This window comes from Bufo gargarizans, chromosome 9, assembly GCF_014858855.1.
Source record: "Bufo gargarizans isolate SCDJY-AF-19 chromosome 9, ASM1485885v1, whole genome shotgun sequence".
NCBI lineage: Eukaryota > Metazoa > Chordata > Amphibia > Anura > Bufonidae > Bufo > Bufo gargarizans.
The window spans coordinates 64,838,578-64,859,455 of NC_058088.1; the positions used below are offsets into that span (position 1 = coordinate 64,838,578).

The 20,878-nt window shown below is 44.4% G+C and overlaps 1 protein-coding gene across 5 annotated transcripts in view; it reads right to left on the bottom strand.

Annotated features, from left to right (window-relative positions):
* The window catches only part of ATP11C (ATPase phospholipid transporting 11C), a 135,784-nt gene that overhangs the window by 84,488 nt on the left and 30,418 nt on the right, over window positions 1-20,878 (bottom strand). For 2 of the 5 annotated variants that reach the window (XM_044306696.1, XM_044306698.1), the window contains exons 1-2: window positions 13,742-13,853; window positions 6,140-6,259 (exon numbers count right to left, since the gene is read on the bottom strand). In XM_044306696.1, coding sequence (XP_044162631.1) covers window positions 6,140-6,259; window positions 13,742-13,792 — 171 coding nt within the window. In that variant the 5' untranslated portion in view covers window positions 13,793-13,853. Of the gene's footprint in view, window positions 1-6,139; window positions 6,260-6,356; window positions 6,449-13,741; window positions 13,854-15,549; window positions 15,827-20,878 lie in introns of those variants that run through there. The other 3 variants (XM_044306699.1, XM_044306700.1, XM_044306697.1) reach the window with 3 other exon arrangements.

Genomic DNA, 20,878 nt, shown 5'->3' on the forward strand with positions numbered 1-20,878 from the left:
GGTGTACATAGCCTTTAAAAGTTTGCCACAGCCATTTGGTCTGCGAGGAGAATTCTGTCTTAATGGGAGAATTTAAAATAATCTCACTACAAGGATATAAAAAGCTAAGTAAAACGTACAATATACAGTGCAAATTGTGAAGATTCAACGAAAAGCTGATCACGACGACCAATAATTATAGCGTTTTTTGAGTAAAAATGACTGCCTTGACCAATGAATCAAAATCCATCAGTGATGATGGCTTCCTACCATAAGCTGCGGTTCTGGATTCTGTCGCCGGCCTCATTTAGCACACAATGCAGTAAAAGCATCGGAGACGAGTGTCTACCAGTCGCCTATTGTGCCTTCCTAATTATCTCCTCTAGTAACAGGAGGAAGAGTAAATGATCAATCATGTTTGGCAGACACATGGTGAATTATGTATAAATCTTATTCTAAGAGTCTATAACACTGTCTGATCTTCTCCACACCATCAAAGGTCTACACTAGTCTTGTAATGAAACATATACTCCTAACTAGTGAGATACCTCAGCCTCATACTAATAACGGAGAATGTGCAAGAACCAAACATTTCCTGCATCTGCCTAACAAATGGACATTCTGTTTTACAAATTAAAGGGGTATTTCCATCTCAGACATTAAAGAGGTTATCCAAGACCTATAATGTCCCCCAAAATGCCAGGGCCCCTCTTACAGGTTATACTTCTCCCGCTTCCCGCGTCGCTTCTGATGCCCGCACGGCCGCAGCTGCATCTCCCTGCATCAAAACATCCGGCGAGTGAGCCAATAGCAGGCCGTCCCCATCGCCAGAAGATTTGATGCGGTGAGAAGAGAAATGAGGCTGTGCGGGCATCAGAAGCGACACGGGGAGTGGGATAAGTATAACCTGCAAGAGGGGCCCAGGCATTTTGGGGGGCATTATAGGTCTCGGGTAACCCCTTTATTGGCATTTCGCTAGGATATGCCATCAATGTCAAATAGTTGTGGGTCCTATATCTGGGACTACAAGAAAATTTAGACAAGCACATTCACAGTCACAGGTGCACATCCATAAAGATAACATGCAGGAAGCAAACAAAAAAAGGTATGGCAGCACAACATCTCACATACAAAACAATAAAACTGGGAACTAGGGATTATTGTAAATTAAAGTGGTACTATACCTACTATAAATGAAAATAGAAGCTCTTTGTGCACATTTTATGATCAAACTTGTGTTGGGTCCATCTACCAGGCCTCAAGGTGGCTTCTGCAGATGGGTCCCTAACACTAACAGAACTATATCTGGGACTGTCTCCAGAACAGGCCCCTGAAGTGGACGGAGCGTGACCACCCTCCATGTATCCTGTACATCGACGAGGACGCAGCACTCACACGAGCACCACGACCCCTTCAGACAGTGGGGTCCACAGTTGGTCTCCCACTGATCGGCCATCAACACTGCGAAGCTGGAAGACCTCTTTAAGAACTGGAGATGGTAGCTGCTGAAGGATACCGAAAAGCGAAACTGTACCAAAAAGTTTGAAGAGATTTTTATATCGCCTGCTATATATCGACTTGGGATGAATATTATAACTGAACATGAATTACCATGGATTTTGTATACATTAAAGTAAAAAAAAAATAATATATAAAATATATAATACTATTATTACAGACCTTGCTACAGTTCCTATAACAATGACCCATAGGACCCAATATTGACGCAAGAATACACATTGGCTGAGATCTTAGCATACGTCATCTCTCTGTGTGCAGTAAATACAGTATCAATTATTTAGTCTACATACAGACTGAAAGAGAACGTTCCGGTAAAATGTGTCGTTCAATACAAAGTCAGTTACTGCGCTGAGTCAATCAATAAGCAGCCATATAATGCGCTCCCGCTACAGCAACCAGTTGTCATGAATATAGAAGGAGCAGACCCACATGGCTTCTCCAGGAATAGAAATGGTCCGACTGTCCAATATACTCTCTGAAGAGCTCGGGGGATCGGGGCCTTGAAGATATAGTCCATGGACGAGACCAGTCATATCTCCTCACATGCCTGTTGTATACACAATATTAGAGCGTTTCTGTATTGTGCCATACCCCTGTTATTCCATCTGGAAAGGGATGGATAAATTGACAACCGGGTGTTACCATTCTCCTTGTCAACAGGTTGTGTCACTGATTACAGTTTCAAAAAGGAAGGTCAGGGCTCACTCACATCCATCTGGTTTTGCGGACCGCAAATTGCAGATCTGTAAAACACAGATACCAGCCGTGTGCCTTCCACATTTTGTGGAACGGAACATCCTCCTACATAATAGAAATGGCTATTCTTGTCCGCAAAAATGGACATGGGCAAAAATAGGACATGTTCTATCCATTTTGCTGGGCCACGGAACAGACATATGGATGCGGACAGCACATGGTGTGCTGTCTGCATCTTTTGCGGCCCCGTTGAAATGAATGGGTCCGCATTAAAGCTGCAAAACTGTGGAGGGAATGTGGACAGAAATATAAGGTCGTGTGAATGGGCCGTAATTAGTCAGATGTGGCATATATGTGGAACAGAATCTGCACCACAAGTCGGCAGAGAATGGCAGTACGATACTCGTGGTCAGGTTTTAAAAACGGCATCCACATGAGACTATCAATGGGGGAAAAAAAATAATAAAAGAGTACGCTGTGGATCTTCAAATTCTGGAATGGAAATACCACCAATTTCACGGAGCATTTCACCTCTTCAATGTATAGTAGTGTCTTCAAGGTAAGAAGTCGCAACACTCTGCCTGATACATCACATGACAGACACCACACTGACTTATAAAAGGGCCCATCAAATTCCATCAAGGCGTCAGTCATTTTGATAAGAAAAATAGCTCTGCAGGCGACAGAACCTCAGACGCAGATTTACTAACAGAGAAAGGATTGATACTGAATGATTAAAAGTGTAACGGTCATGCTTTTTTTTTTTTGGAATGTGTAGGGGCAGCGATACTGACGATTTTTGTGGACATCAGGAGCGACGCGGCTGCCAGGGAGCAGAGTAAGTATAACCTATATGAGGGGCCCGGGCATCAGGTGGGACATTGCAGGTGTTGGATAACCCCTTTAATTACTGAAATCCCACATTTCTACGAGAAAAATTAGCTCTAAAGTGGCCCATTTTGGGCCTTAGCAACGCTCCTCATCTTGTATTTACTTAACAGTGGAGACACGCTCCACACGGACTGCTGCCAATATATATATATATATATATATATATATATATATATATATATATATATATATATATATATATATATATATATTATAGAGAGAGACACAGTGAGGGCAGCACCAGTCCGTGTGGAGCGTGTCTCCACTGTTAAGTAAATACAAGATGGGGAGCGCTGCTAAGGCACAAAATGGGCCACTTTAGGGCAAATTTTTCTCATAGAAATTTGGGATTTCAGTAATTAAAGGTGTTATCCAACACCTACAATGTCCCACCTGATGCCCGGGCCCCTCATATAGGTTATACTTACTCCGCTTTCTGGCAGCCGCGTCGCTCCTGATGTCCACAAAATATCCAGCGTCGGGGCAGGGGGCTTTGGTCAGCCAATAGCATTAGCTGCGATCCGCGACAGTTAACCCCTCAGGTGCGGCACCTGAGGGGTTAACTACTGCAGATCACAACTACTTGTCATAGAGGCCGGGAGCCGGCAATGTGATTCTGCAGCCAGCTCCCACCTCCTGTATATGAATTAAGAAGAGAGTTATCTTCATTGGTGGCGCAGTGCGCCACAGCCCCTCCCCTCCTCTTGTCCTCCCTCCTCCCATTGGTGGCAGCGGCAGCAGCGGCACAGGGGGAGGGAGACACTGCTTCCTTCTCCCCTGTGCAGCTGAGGGAACATGGAGAGCGCAGTCAGCAGCGCGATCAGTCTTCCCGATTCGTTATCAGAATATCGGCAAAATAGATGCAGATAACGTTCAAAATCCTGAATATCGGCCGATAATATCGGTAAAACCGACAATCGGTCGATCCCTAGTAAGTATAATCTAAATAAAGGGCCCCTACACATAAAAAAAAAAAAAAAAAAAGTTACACTTTTAATCCCCAATGCCACTATGTTTAAAGGGAGTCTGTCACCTCCATAAGGCCATATACAGCGCTTACATGGCTCTGTAGCACACCTATACAGGATTGTAATTGTACCTTTGTCTTTGTCTTTAGACTTGCACCAGCAGGAAAAACTAAGTTTAATTCATATGCAAATGAGCACCCGCAAGTGCCCAGGGGCGGCGTTCAGTGTGTAGGTGCCCAGGGGCGGCATTCAGTGTGTAGGTGCCCAGGCTGCTCCGCCTTCTTTTCACTTTACTCCTCCCCAGCCTCTTACTTTGCCCTATCGATGAGGCAAGAGACTTGGAGTAAAGTGAAAAGAAGGCAGAGCAGCCTGGGCACCTACACACTGAATGCCGCCCCTGGGCACCTACACACTGAACGCCGCCCCTGGGCACTTGCGGGTGCTCATTTGCATATGAATTAAACTTCGTTTTTCCTGCTGGTGCAAGTCTAAAGACAAAGACAAAGGTACCGTTACAATCCTGTATAGGTGTGCTGCAGAGCCATGTAAGCGCTGTATATGGCCATATGGAGGTGACAGACTCCCTTTAAGCAGCCTATGAAGATCACGGAAAGAGAAATCCTCCGTATTTTTTGCTACCTAACTAAACTTCGGGTTCTCCCTAAACCAGTGGCATTTGCTGACAGATCTAACGAGACTGCCTGACCTCACTCCTCATTTGATCTCTGCCGGATCAGACGTAATCACTAGAAGTAGCTGCCTCTCCCCCCTACAGAAGTTACACGCACATTCTGCACGTCTCTGGCACATTTTACACGTACAACCCTCCTACATATTTGGTCACTGCCTTCATATTGAGATCCGTACCAGGTTGTTGTTTTCGCGTTACTAGACCTTACGTTTCTTAACGATCTGACATTGTGTCGGAAATTAAAATTTTGCTGCTGCGTTCAGTCTTTTCAGTTCTACCCTAGATGTGTACGAGTGCTGGAGTGGTCTGGCCAGTATTACTGGAGGGATCAACAAGTGGCGACACACGGAAGCTGGCAGCAGTCAGCCCGTAAAAAAACGTGCACTTGTTTTGCTGATCAGAAAACTAGATGTGTAGGCGGAGGTTTACATCGCCAGAAGAGATCTGTACCGCACAGTGTTGAGAAATCTTTTTTTTCCCGTCACTTTTCTATTAAGCCCCTTTCACACGAGTGAGTTTTCCGTGCAGGTGCAATGCGTGACGTGAACGCACAGCAACCGCAGTGAATCCTGACCCATTCGTTTCAATGGGTCTGTGTACATGAGCGTTTTTTTCACGCATCAGTTCTGCGCTGCGTGAAAAATGCAGCATGTTCTATATTCTGTGTTTTTCACGCAGCCCTGGCCCTATAGAAATGAATGGGGCTTCAGTGGAAAACGCATCGCATCTGCAAGCAAGTGCGGGTGCGATACGTTTTTCACTGATGGTTGGTAGGAGATGTTGTTTGCAAACCTTCAGTTTTTTATCACGCGCGTGAAAAACACATCAAAACGCATTGCACTCGTGCGGAAAAAACTAAACTAAAACTGACTGAACTTGCTTGCAAAATGATGCGAGTTTCCCTGAACGCACCCGGACCTAATCTGTCACGCTCGTGTGAAAGAGGCCTTAGGTAAAGAAAGGTTGAATGATTGGACCATGCGCTGGTAGAGACGGCAGCACACAGAAGTAGTGTTGAGCGAATAACTCGGGTTCAGGTTATCGAAGAATCACGTTATGGATTCCGCTACCACGGACCATAACGGAATTTAGAATCCATAACGCGATTCTTCGATAACCCGAACCCGAACTTTAGACGCCGATGTTCGCTCAACACTACACAGAAGGGGTCCTGGGAACAGGCAGATGGATTGCAGAACATTGGCATCTACCTAGGTGGCCTCCTGGATCATACCATCAGGCAAGCAGACCAGAACCAATACTGAAGCATGGCATTCAAATCATTTACCAATAAATGTCAATTGTAATAACTAACTATAGAAGCTAAAAAATATATGTTAAAATTTTAAAAAATAAAATTATAAAACTTATGTAATGTAAGAAATATTCCAACCTTTGATGAGACAATCCGGTTATCACAGAATTTAGGCGCAATATAAGCATCTGTTTCTGAAGCTGGCCGATGCCCGACATACACAGTACGGGTTCCCACGCGATTTTCTTCTCCAGGAAACTGTCAAAAGCAAGAAAAAAAATAAATTTGTGTAAGTTTATGGCTTCATCATCAAGCCAATGTAAACTTTCTTCCGAGAACCCTTTCGCAATATTACATTCATTTCCAAGTACTTGTTAGTTTCCTCCTGCAGGACAGAGCCGAGGACTGTCACACATGACCCAAGGCAATGGTTTATCCTGGAGCACAGGAGGCTGCGTACAGGAACTACTGGAGTGGATCCATTCAGGAAAGGTTTTTACATGTTTAGCTCATCCTTCTGTCTCAGCAGTTCGTGTTTTATCGGACATTCAAAAACAACAGTTTTACTTTTTTTTTAATCTTTTAATGGACTGGTGGGAAATAGCAGGCAATGCCTGGCTTTATGCTATTTTTATGCTGGGATACACCTAGTGTCCTTGCAGTGAGATGTACTAGAATAGCACCATGCACGTCAGATCCCAGCGTGGAGATCCCAAGGCAGTATCAAGATTTTCGCTCTACAAAAAATAAATAAAATTAAAACAAAAATGGATGCATATCAGTTTTTTTCTCACTCCCATCAACAGAAATAGTGATTTCTTGCTTCAAAAGCAGAGAAGAATAGATAGTGAGCTTCTCAGATCGAGCACACAAATATATGTGAAAAACTGATGTGTGAACAGCCCCGTTGACAAGTATGGGTCAGTGAGTGTGTTAAAAACAGAGCACCCAAAAAAAAATAAAGCTCATGTGCTCAAGGCCTTAAAGGGGTTATCCGAGATTTTTATACTGAAGACCTGATCAGTGTGGGTCCGATATCCAGGAGCCCGACTGATCAGCTGTTTGAGAAGGCACTGGCGCTCCTGGGGGCCACCGCCATCTCTCAGCTTTCCCTAGGCCAAGTGACGACACATTCATCAATCACGTGGCCTAAGCGCAACTCAGCCCCATTGAAGTGAATAGGGTGGAGCATGATACCAAGTACAGCCGCTATACAATGTACGGCGCTTTTCTTGAGAAGGCAGCGGTGCTCACAGGAGTGCTGGTGCCTTCTCAAAACAGCTAACTGGCGGGGGTCCCGGGTGTCATACCCCCACCAATCAGATACTGATGACCTATCCAGAGGACAGGTCATCAGTATTAACATTCCGGAAAACCGTTGAATGAATGAGTGCCATGTGTATAAGGTATGTGTAGTATTCCAGTTAAAGAGGTTACTCAAGAATTGATAATGGTGACCTATCCTAAGGATAGGTCATCAATAGGATGGGTCACAAGTCCCATTGGTAGGGGTCCAAGTCCCGACACCCCCCATCAATCAGTTGTTTCAGGAAGCTGCTGCGCTATACACTGTATAGTGGTTGTGCTTGGTATTGCAACTCAGCCCCAATGACTTGAACAATGCTGACCTGCAATTCCATGTGAGCGATGTACAGTGATGTCCCATTACCTAGGAAGAGGCGGTGACGCTCATGGAGCACCGGCCTCTTCTAACAACTGATCGGTGAGGGTCCTGGGAGTCTAACCCTCGCCGATCTGATATTAATGATCTATCCAGAGGATAGGCCACCCATATAAGTTCCTGGACAACCCCTTTATGAGGCCTTGTGCTCTTCAGTCTATAAACATGGTTACAAGTGCTGATCTTCAATACAATGGCAGTAAGGGATGGATTCACTAGACTACACGTGCCTCTTCACATGTCAACGAACCATGGACGTGTTCGGCCCGAGTGCATGCATATCCATTGATTTTTGTGTGTTAGTTCACACATCCCTGTCTTCCCGCTGACCGTGGGTCAGTGGAAACACAACCGAGACACATAGGAGTCTATAGGTCCACGTAAACCACAGACCAATGCCATCCGCGTTCGGTACATATTTCACAGACTGTTGAATAGGTTGAAGACGCTTAGGAAATTCTCCTTTCTGCCTAGCAGTGCATGTGGAAAATGAATGACACACGTAGGGCAAAAAATAGACACACAAACCAAACATGGACCTCACAGACATCTCCATGGATGAACATGTGAATGAGCCCTTATGCTGCGCTTGGTATAACCCACAAGGCGCAAAGTACATATTGCATCCCTGAAGAAGCCATATGGACAAATCCTATGCAAACAATCCTTTCTGACCACGTGAAGCCCACCATGGCACACTATATAAAAGAGATGGATAAAGAATAAAACTCTGCAAAATAAAATGTGCCAACGTTTCTTCTTAGGTCATTCATATAGTAATATAGATATCAACCATCCAGACTGATCGGCAGTTTTCTGTACCCTGTAGATGACATGTGGCCATCACCATGCAATCATGCACCCTGCTCCTCTCAGAAGACGTGTCCTTCCTCAGAACTTTAGCCAGAAACCAGCATGAGGGAGAAATGAGAAGCAGACATTGGGGAACATCTAATCGATTTCCCAACTCTCCAATTAAAGGGGAACTAAAGCCACAATACAAACACACACAAAAAGAACCACCAACAAAATGTAACATAATCTCCTTAGGTGTCTTTGTTATTTCTTAGGCCATGAAAAGTTCAATAGAAAATCAGCGCATTGTTCTCTGGCTGAAGCCATATCTACTGGGGGCTGGGTGTAACCTGGATAAGGCTCGTTTCACATTTGTGTTATACATCTCCGGTAGGGAACAGCCTACCGGATCTCTCTGCATTCCGGCATTGCTGGAAGCAAACACATTGCCGTCTGGCCCCATTCACTATAATGGAGTCTGGAGGCAATCCAGCTGCAACCCAGCAAAGCTGCCGGTCTCCATCATAGTGAATGGGGCCAGATGGTGATTTGTTTGCTTCCCGCAATGCCGGAATGCAGAGAGATTCGGCTGCTTTTCTCTGCCGGATCTCTTTAACGCAAATGTGAAAACAGGCCTAACTTATGTCAGACACAGTGAGAGGGGTCATTATGTTGGAAGGAATCTCCTAGTTAGAAACAGTACAATAATGAAAGATGAGTTACCACCGTACCACTGCAGAATACTAAATCTACCAAGATAAACCCCCCAACCCACTCAAATATATCTATCTATCCATCCATCCATCCATCCATCCATCCATATATATATATATATACACACACACACACACACACACACACACTAACAGAAGGACCGGTATATTCGCACGGGTATATTTCATAAAAAATTTTTGTGCGTAGTTAAAAGATAGCGACAGTATCCCCCATAACAATGACATCTACAGTACCACACCCCTTTACAGTGACCTCCACAGCAGCCTGCCTCTTTTTTAGTGACCTCCACAGTACCCCGTCTAGGTAACAGTGATTTCCACAATAACCCGCCCCCTTAAGTGACCTCTATAGCACCCCGCCCCTTAACACTGACCTCCATAGTAGAACGTCCTCCATATAGTTCACGGTCACCTTAACCGAGACCTCCACAGTGCCCGCCCCTTTAACAGTGACCTCCAGAGTGGACGTTCCTTAATTAGTACCTCCACAGTACCCCATTTCCTTAACAGTGATTTCTACAACACCTCGTCCCCTTAACAGTCGCCTCTACAGCAATCTGCCCCTTAACACTGGCCTTCCCAGAGGACCATCCCCTTAACTATTACCGCCACAGCAGCCTGCCCCTAGGGTGGCCAGAGGTCCAGTTTTAGGCAGGACAGTCCGGCTTTCAGACTCCCTGTCCTCCGTCCGGTGCAGGTCCTGGACGGACACAGGGATGTTCTTTTGAACAGCTCACTCTCAGACAGCAGCACTGTGATGTCTGAGCGTGAGCTGCAGGGAGGAAGTCACCCTCCCTTTCACCCCTGCAGCTGACAGAAGTAGATTTTTACCTTTATTTTTTCAATCCCCGTTGGCTGATGATTGGGCATGGTTTAGCAGGACCTGGGGGCGGGGTTGTTAAGTCCGTCTTTTGAGGGCGGCCTGAATGGCCACCCTACCTGCCCCAGAACTTTGACCTCCACAGCACTCCGCTCTCTTAACAGTGTAATTCACAGCACCCCCCCCCCCCCCCCCAACCCTTTAAAGCTGACCTACAGTAGTGAAGAAAAATGGCTGGGTGGTTATGGAAATCTGGCGATGCGCGAGCTAGCGCATGCGCAGGGTCGGCATCATGTTCATTCCCTGTACTGGCATCAACACAGGGAACGAACTACGCATGCTCTAGCTCGCGCATCGCCAGATTTCGGCGCTCCAGCTCTGTGACGTCAGCCAGCAAGGAGGAGATTCGGAGGACGCGGGGCGGTGCTGGGCTCCTTTCCGCTTGACTCATCTCCGGCTACAGGACTCATATCAGGTAATTTGCATATCAATAAAAACTTTTTTTTAACACAATAAAAGCACACAGAGCTATGGGACCTGGGTACTGCAGATGTTCTAGCGGCCATCTAGCAGCCCATGTCCCCAGCTCTATGCGCAAAATCATGGTGACAGGTTCCCTTTAACACTTTAGCAGTTCTTCCTATACCTTACAGCTAATCTCTGAGGGTCCCAGCACAGGATACCTCATGATCAGTTTATTGTCAAGAGACCCATCCGACAAGTACACAATGGAGCACCCCTTTAAGGTGTACACTTCCATCAGCCAATCAAGCATGTTTATTTCAATAAGAATGAGGAAGGTGGAGGAAATGCGCCCCTTCTGCCGGTATGCTACTTATCCCTCTTTGGAACAAAGTTTAACGTCCCAAACACTCAATTTTTCCTTTTTTCCTGAGAAGACAGTTGGGATTTTTTGGGGGATCTTTTGCAGAGTTTTGGGGATCTTTTACAGCCCTTTGAAAATGAATGGGTGTGCACCCGTTACACATAGCTGCAGAACGGATGCGGACCCATTTTGCGGACGTGTAAATGGACCCTTAATCTCTAAAGTAGGGTTCGGCTGGACTATGACAGAAGAAAACTGCAAGAAAAACTGTTCTAGACGAAGCTGTGCTGGGAAGTAAGCGCCTTTACTACAGCGTATTACTAATTTAAAGGGAATCGGTCATCAACTTTCTGCTGACCTCACTGAGCATACAGTAGTGACAGAAATGCTGATGTCAGCGGTGTGTCGCTCATGAGCTAATAGTAAGTGGTTGCCGAGAACCAGCATCATAATTATTGCAGCCCAGGCCTTGAGAAGAGTCAAATCTACCTGAGAAGAGTCCTGGTTATTCATAAATTCCTGCCCACCTGCTGATGACTGACCGTCTTCTACCTAGTTTTCTCCCCGTCTAGGAGAGAACTGCCAATAATCAGCAGATGGGCGAGGAGAGCAGGGGATGAGGAATAACCAGGACTCTTCTCAGGTAGATGTGACTCTTCTCAAGGCCTGGGCTGCAATGATTATGATGCTGGTTCTCAGCAACCACTTCCTTTTAGCTGATGAGTGACACACCGCTGACACAGCATTTCTGTCACTATTTTATGCTGCCCTCAGTGAGGTCGGCATCAAGTTGATGACAGGTTCCCTTTAAGACAGGCGACCGGTGACATATGGAAATTGGTGGGGATTTGAAAGCTTCTTTCTATGGCGTCTGTGGTGCTAAGTCTGTAATGGAAAGTTACATATCACAGACGCATGAAGGAAACTCGTCCACTAATCCATTCCTGACAAAAGCGGTGTTTGTCATATGGCAGATGAAAGTTCTGCTGGATATGTGAAGGACACACAGTTGTGCCCATAACGTGGACGCTGCTTCTTTGCACAATAATTCTGGGCTCTGCCAAATATAGACCAGGAAAGCTGCAATATGGTTTACTTTAATAGTGCCTATCTGTAAATACAGCAAGGATAAACGGGGGAAATAAGGCGTGAATACTGCATCACAAAGCGACAACCGGAAATACATAAGAGACAAATGCCAAGGTTATTTATAGGCAGAGAGAATATGGCACAAGTTGATTGCTAAAGGAGGTTTCTGAGATTTTTTTAAACTGATGACTTCTCCCTAGGATAGGTCATCAGTATATGATCGGTGGGAGTTCAACACCGGGGACCAAGGGGCGGACTGGGACCTTAAAGTGGCCCTGATGCGGATCCGCACCAAACGCGAGTGTGAAAGTATCCTAAGGGGTTAAACTGCCAGGATTGGTGCTAGCTTCTGTAGCGCTGAATCCTGTTGCATGGGATTCTCAAGCTCACGCCTGGCAATTGTCGGGCAGTTCATAGTATTCGTATGAACGCTCGTTAGCAATGATGTTTCTGTGTAGTACTGCCGCCGATTACCCGATGAACAAGCAAACGTTCGTTCATCGAGCAATCGCAATTTTTAAGCGCGCTTAAAAATGATTGTTTGCTGGCAGCAGATTGTGCCGTCTAATCACAATCTGCTGCCGGCAAACAACCAGACAGTATGGGGACGAGCGATGGCATAGTGATCGCTCCTCCGCATACAGTGGAGGAGATCGCTGCATGTTCTAGTAGTGGTCTCCTCCACCAAAGGCAGGCGATTGCCGGGAAGAAATGCTGCCTTCCTGATAATCGTCTGCCTGATCTCCTGGTGTAATTGGAATAGATGAAAAACTGCACAGAATACAAAGCAGATGCACTACAAAGACTGATAAGGCATATGGTCCATACACATTGCTTTGTAATGATTAGCATGTGGAAAAACATTTAGCGGGGTGTTCTGGGATTACAGACTTGATGGCCATCACAATCAGAGCAGACCCGCACTGTTCAGCTGACTGAAGTGTGCGCAGTGCTCAACAGACCGTTATGTCCTCTTCTTGTTTACCCAGCACATTTCTGTACTTTTGGTAGCGGCTGGGCATGACAATGCTGCTCAATCATATTTACAGCCACAATCATCTGGTATTGGCTTAGAAATAGTGATGCAAGAGATTGATCAGATCTTCAGAGTGTGAAGGAGGTCTAAGGGAAAGAGATCGATCCCTCTAAAGGTGTAGTCCTACAATAAGACACCTAACGATCAGTGGTTCTTGCTCTTGCATTACATGGTTGGCCATCCATAGCGGCATACCTCTGCAGTGCCCTCTGGAAGGGTAAAGTAAGTACAATGCAACTTCTCCAGGTTGCTGGGGTTCCTGAAGCTGAATCATACAGGCTTCAATTGAAAGAGGGGTTTCTCGATTGGGAGACTGGCATTTCCTAATTTGCTGTCATCAGCAGTGCTTTTCAAAATGAAGAATTCAAAATCAAAACCTGCTGGCCTACATGATATATCAAACTCTGACTCCAAGCTGCCAAAGATGCTTGTACTCCGCTGGACGCTTAGCATGATGCCAAGCCAGAGTTTCATCTTGCACCGTGTCAACTGTAAAAGAAGTCAAACAAAACCTACTACTAAGCCCCTATTCACACGTCACCGATTGCGAGCCAAAACCAGGATTGCAGGCTCCACAGACATTAGGCATAAGGGAAAGATCCGCACCTGTTCTGTGTTTACAGCCGCATTGTGGTTTTGGCTCAAAATCACTGATGGATATCACTGACCGAACACTGACTGTGTGAATGAGGGAGAACTCCTCGAATCACAGAAACTATATTATACGCCCCGACACACGAAGGAGAAATGACACCTTACCCATGCTGCCCACAATGCAAAGCCAGATTCCTGGATACTCAAAGCATTCATTACAATCAGTACCGTTGTCCACGGCTCAAGTCCCCAGCAAAGTTGTAAAGTAATTCAAAAGCTTGTAAGCCTTCTAAAAAGCGGAGTGGACAAAGGTCGACAGAAGAATTTGTACTGAGTTAACATTAGCAGAATGCCAACAAAAGGAAAACCTAATATAACACAGTAGGAAGCGCCCAATGCCGGCTAGAGCGGTGCGAGCCAACGTGATGAAAGCAGTTGTCAGATCCTTATTAAATATTTTTTTAAACTGACAAAAAAAATAAAACTATTAACCAGACTTAATATATACAAAGTTCACATCTTAACATAGCACTGAACAAATATAGAGGAGATGAGTCCGGGAACATTTCCACTGTACAGTCAGAATATCACTTGTAAATATGAAAGTCTTTGAATCGTTGGTAAAAATTCCTTTCCGTTTTTTTTTTTTTTTTTTTTTTTTTTTACAAGAGTTGCCATCATAGCTTCCAATAGTGGGTTGTCACCCAGTACTTCCAAAGCCTTTGTTACTAAAAGTAAGTAATAGCTAGTAATAAATAATTTGCTCTTCTGACACGTAGTGGTTACTTTCCATGGTGGTGTAAGGCTACTTTCACACTTGCGGTAGAGTGATTCGGCAAGCAGTTCCGTCGCCGGTACTGCCTGAGGGATCAGGCAATCTGCATGCAAACGGACAGCATTTGTAGACTGATCCGGATGCAGATCCGTCTCACAAATGCATTGCAAGAACGTTTCAGTCTGTCCGTTTGCCATACTGACAAACGGATCCGTTTCTTCTTTTTTTTTTTTTTTTTACATTTTTACCGGTCTGCGCATGCGCATGCGCATACCAGAAGGATGGTTTCGGCATTCCGGTATTTTTAATGCCAGATCCGGCACTAATACATTCTGCGGTATTTTCTCCATCCAAAACGGATCCGGGATCCGTCCACACCACCAAAAAATAAAAATAAAAATAGAACATTCAAGTGAATGGGTCGACATCCGTGATGCGGAATGCACACTGCCGGTGCCTGCATATTGCGGACTGACATGTGCATGAGCCCTTAGTCTGGAAGCTGGTATACACACATGTACCTGATGGAAATCCGTCAAGCTTTATCAAACTGTTTGTCCCATAATGACAAGCTATGACGCATGAACTGTCAATGTCGCTGCCTAGGGGGAAATCTCAAAAATATGCAGTGGTCAGGCAACGCCGCCTGTACAAGACAATGGCTCCTGCACTTTCATTCTATATGTAGCGGTTAATTTCCACTTTGGGATGAAAGGAAAATGATGAGTGAAGCCGCATGCACGTAATAATGGATTCAAGCTGCAGCCTCTCAGCAGTAGTAAAAGGGAATATATTAGAAGACTTTAAAAACGCCCATTATACAGAGGCAGAATAAAGAATAAAATGAGGCTCGCAGCTTTGAATGGAAGAAAGGACCTGGAGGATAATTGCCATGTTTCCTTTTTATGTTTTCGAAAATAGCAATTCAAAAACCAGGGTAGTAAAAATAGGCTTTAATTACAGGGGAGCACATTATAATATGCATATAATATACAGAGGGTGAAAATCCCAGCAGAACTGTTAACACCTTACCCACCAAAGTTGACAAGGCAAGATATACAGACTGAAGAACATAAAGGTCAGTGGACACGGGACGGGAGGACAATGAACCAGGGGCACATTTACAGTTCTGATCTCTATAAAGCAGCAAACACCAGAGAGAAGAGGAAAAGTCGCAGAACGGACAGGTCAAGCTTACCTGCATTTGAGCTTGCGAGTTACGAAAAATTTCATCTTTACTGCCTCCTCCAGGTTATGCAAAAATTTATAGTAAACTTCAAACTTGGCAGAGACTGGCAATAAAGCTGTACCACTATCCATCAAAAAAATAAAAGTGGCACAGAAACTAAGGCAATGTGGTAGCAAGGGTGACTCCTATGGCAGATCTAGGGCTCTTGAACATGAATGTATTTTTTTTCCCCGTGTCCGTTCAGTTTTTTCAGGTCCATATGAAGAATTATTCACTTCAATGGGGCCTAAAAAAAAAAAAACACTAAATAACTCCATGTGCATTCTGTGTCTATATATCCACATGGCCGTTCTGCAAAACATCCAAAGGCCATGTGCATGAGCCCTTAAAGCAGGGATGACCAACCTGCGGCTCTCCAGCTGTTGCAAAACTACAACTCCCAGCATGCCCAGACTGCCTACAGCTATCAGTCTACAGCAGGGCATGGTGGGAGTTGTAGTTTTACAACAGCTGGAGAGCCGGAGGTTGGACAGGAGGCGGGTGCCGGCGGCAGAATCACATAGCCGGCACCCGTCCTCTATGACAGAGAGCTGCAATCATCGGCAGTAAACCCCTCAGGTGCAGCACTGCATCATGTGAACAGGTGTTATGGTGACACTATAGCCTGGTGGTAAATTGCCAGCCTTGCATGTAGCATTATCCTGGGTTTAAGTCCCAGCAGAGACTCACATTTTTTCTTCAGTTATTTGTTTTTCTCCTTCATTTAACTCCTAATAAAAAGCTATGGCCTTACTATATTAAGAATGGAGGCGTTTATGCTTCGAAAGCTAAAACATTTTATTCACAGCCACAATATATGATTATAAAGAAACCAAAAACATGTATTAGCTTTATAAGCATAAAAAAAATACTATTCTTTCTATAATATAGTAAGGCTATAGCCATTTATTCTAACTTGGGATCCTTACATGCAAGGCATAACATTTACCTACAGGCAACAGCCTTATTATATTGACAATTAAGGTTTTTCTATGCTTAGAAAGTTAATACATATTACTACTGTCTTTATAATCATATATTGTGCCTGTAAACAAACCAGTAATATGTATTAGCTTTCCAAGTATAGAAATTCATTATTTGATTTATGGTAAGGCTACAGTAAGTAGTGTATATGATATGTACATGCTAGGACACAGGGTAATACCCAACTAGGGCACGGGTGCTGTCTGCTTCCCTCATGTGCTTAAGGCATTTATTTTCTTCTTACCGCCTCTGCCTGCCTGTAACAGAAACGGGCTCATAGCATGTGCCATGATGATGATGCATCTCCTACCTGGAGGGACAGGAAGACACTGAGGAAGAGCTGGAGGAGGGTCTAATTTATACTTCCTGTCCCTACCTGGTTGGAGGCGGGTCATCTCATGGTATGCCGTCATGGAGAATGAAAGGGAAAAAGAAAGGTATCCTTTTATTCAGCATGATCAACCCTACGAGGCAGTATGCTTGGTTTAAAAATTTTGATCAAGTAATACAATAACATCTACACGTAGTAAATCAATTTCTAAGAGGAATGTGGTGGAAAATAATTAACATCAATGCTGTACTATTCTTCAGACTAAGCAAAGGCAGCTCTCGAACACCCAAGCTCTTCAGTACCAACTGAAGGTCATTTATACCTGACAAAGAATATGAAGCAGCAGAATTGTCTCTTCTATAAATTCCCATGACGGCTACGTTGGAAGAAACAGTACTGCTTGTCTTGGAGACAGCAGACATCTCATGAGACAGAATTTGTTTTGGAGTTCACATTTGGAACTGCCAATGATTTTGTTAAGACAAAACAAGTCAAATGGGCAATTCTTAATCTTAAGCAGGGTCATCGATCTAAAGAAATTCCTGTATCAAGTGCACAAGTCAAGAAGATGCATCCGATGGGATAACTCCAGCCAGGAGAATTTCTGCCTGCAGAGTTGTTGTTTTTTACCAAGTTGGTTATTAATGGAGGAGAAAAGAAATGTGTACTAACAGCATGAAGAGACTCAAGAACATCAGGATGTGAGTGGTGAAGTAATGTGAGTTAATGCAGACCATAAGGACTTTAAATCGATCTTAATCAAATTAAGTGCTTGTTCCAGACAGGATGCACAACCTCCATATACAAGAAAGAATAAGAAGACAACCTGTGCCAACTAGAAAATGTACTATTGGAAAAAAACTAATATTTTAGTTCTTACTCCAATAGACACAAATAAAAATGAACAAAAATGACAAACAGCTGAAAGCAGGGATGAACTAAAACAAGTTGCGGGGTCATCGTGCTGACTAAAAAATTTAACCCTGTAGACCAGGTTTTGCTCCTAACCATTCATACACTTTGTGACCAGGAGCATCCACCTGGTGCCAAATGCACAGAGCTAGATACCGTCACAGACCACTCCAGGGAATTGGGGGTGGCCTGCTACCCACTGTCAGGAGCGTAACAGCCATAGACCCTACACGGAAATTTCAGGGGGCCATCCAAGCCCTCCTCATGACCACCGGCTGGGTACATAATGATCTGATACTCTTAGCATTAATGTTAGGAGCATCAGGGATTTATGCACCTGGCCCACGGCCGCAAGTGTCCTCCTGAACTTTCCATCCTGAGGATGGTGATATAGTTGAATATTGTGGCGAGTTTGCAGTATTTTGTGCCGCACTGTGGTATTGCGTACCTCACCTACTTCTATTGGCCCTGCCTACTTGTGTTGGTTCTTCTTATGTCAATTTGGACCCGCCCAAGTTCCCAATCCACCCCTGTCACTAGGGGGCGGTCAGTGCTTTGATTAATGGTTCATTGTTGTAAGTACCATTGATGGAGCTCAATTGGGGGACTAATTGGGGAGGGGGGCTGTACCTACATTTATTCCTGTGGAAATACCATCTCTAATGTGCAACAGTAACCCCTCAAGTAAGTTGTGTGAACCCAGGTCTTTGCAGTCCCAAGTGTTTTTCACACTTTTTTCCCTGACATTTTTAGGGAAATGGTAGCAAAATGCCATATCAAGAATATACCACATAAAAAAAATGAGAACATTTATTCATGTTTCATACACCATTTTACAAAATAAAAATAAAAAAATTGTTGGGGTGATTTATGTCAAATTAAAAGACACATCATTCAATAAATTTGGTACATTTTTTACTAGTCTATATCCCCTTTCAAAGACAATTCTAAAGCCCTCATACACATTAGTGTATTGTCAGCCGAACCCAACAGTCTAATGTGTGTGAGGAGGTCCAGATATCATCTGTCGGGAGAAGAGATGAATCAAACAAAGTGAACATTTTTACCCGAGCCTTTTCCCTAAAGCTAAGCCACCAGAAGTATCTGGCAACGGCTTCCTGCCCTCCTCTCGTTGAATACACATAAGGCCGAGCCACGTGTATGTGGGAGCTGGGAGGGAGGAGAGATGGCCATCACACGGACAATCGTTCAGTAGACAGCCATTGAACTTGTATGGCTGCCCTTAAACTGGCCATACACTTGAGACAATGACCGCCCAGTCATCCATGGGATCATTCATATGAACGATCCCACCAACTAAACTTCCCCACCAGGGATTACATTTTTAATAAAAAACAGACTCCCTGGTGCTGGAGTATATTGGCAAGTGATTGGCTGAATTCAGCTGATCATGCCATCAACAAGCAGTTTCAGCCGATGAACGGCTGAAGTTTTCCAACACGGCAGATTACGTTTTCAGCAGACAAGAGTCTGCCGTCGGCGACTGAAAAACGAAAGTGAACGAGTGTTCACAAATGACAGTCAGCCACAATGGCCAAAATCTGCCATTCCGAGCAACTTTAATCTTTTGTGTATGGCCACCTTTAGACTGTGGTGATCAAGAGGATAATCAGAAGACTCTCAAGATTGCTGGAGGCTTCAGGTAAGCGTCCCCAGCTCACAGTTTTCACATTCCAAGTTCTCTTTTATAAACACCTATTACTTAATATATTTCAGTTTATTACAGTTTTGCATGGTCTGATGCAGGACCATAATGAGTGCTGATCACCTATAAAACAAGTCAATCGACGCTTGATTAGAGCCTTTCCAATGGCCAATGATTTACGATTACTACCAGACGTAGTGGTGTGATGCGTGGTGGCAGGTCCTCTGCAGGAAACAATTCAGGAGTGATACGCTGTAACAACACAATGCACAGTAACTTCTCATCTATCTGGGTACTGGGGTGGAGATCCAGCCAAGAGGCAAGGAGAGGGCCCTGCCATACCAGCGTCAGCAGTAGAAACCTACACAAAGACAACAGAGTCTCAAATAACTTGAAAAATTACAATCTTTATTTAATACATATACAAAACAAAAAAATAAAGATGAAATACAAAGTCAAAGTGCGGTATTTAAAGTAAACCTGATTGTGAAAGCAATTTCTCTGAAAGCAGGATAGGAGAGATGGAGAGAAGTGGAGCTCGTGATATATAGATGTGATTTGGAGCAGGATTTGAGTGAATACAAAGTATTCCTTGACAGGACTCCTGGGATAGACCGTGAGAGTCCCGATAACCCCACCCCCACACACAGTGATTGACAGCATTCTCTGTAATAGTGTGTGTAGACAGAAGGCTTACAATCCTCCTGTGTCAGGTCAATCATTCTGTTGACGTTTCCAATTCTAACAGCAGAGATATTTCCTATGGAGGGATTCCTTGGTCTACCAGTAAGATGTAGAGCTCATAGTGCAACCCACCCCACACTTATCTGCTGGTTACCAGCATTGCAACTCAAAGATAAAAAAGTGCTGGAGGTGACACTACGCAACATTTGTATTCCGGGAGAACGCACTTCATGAACTATATTATTAGTGACAGAAGAACTCCTGACGTCAGTACCAACCTCTGCACAGCCTTCTACAGAGGGGCTGTGCTCCCACCATATAGGTGCTTTCACACTGGGCAGATTTTGTTGCAGAAAAGTTCCATACAGCTGAATGGGGCTTTCAGAAAACCACATGCTTGCCACCAAAACCAACCCAGTCAGATGAATTGGGCTCATTATCAGCTGCAGAACATCTCGGCAACAGAATAGGCTTTGTGTGAAAGCATCCTATAACTCCTACAATTGAATGGAGGCTAAATATGGTTTCTGGTAACTGAAAAGGAAATTATGGTGGAGCATCTTTCACGAGGGTGTCACGACCCATCGTTGACCCTGTGGTCAGAAGGTCGCAGCGGGTGGCTACTCGCTCGGTTTCAAGAGATCGCTCCATGACCTAGTGGCGAGAATGGATTCCGGTCCAGGTTTTCCTGCTTAGGTTTACAAACCCTTTTTTCCCCATTT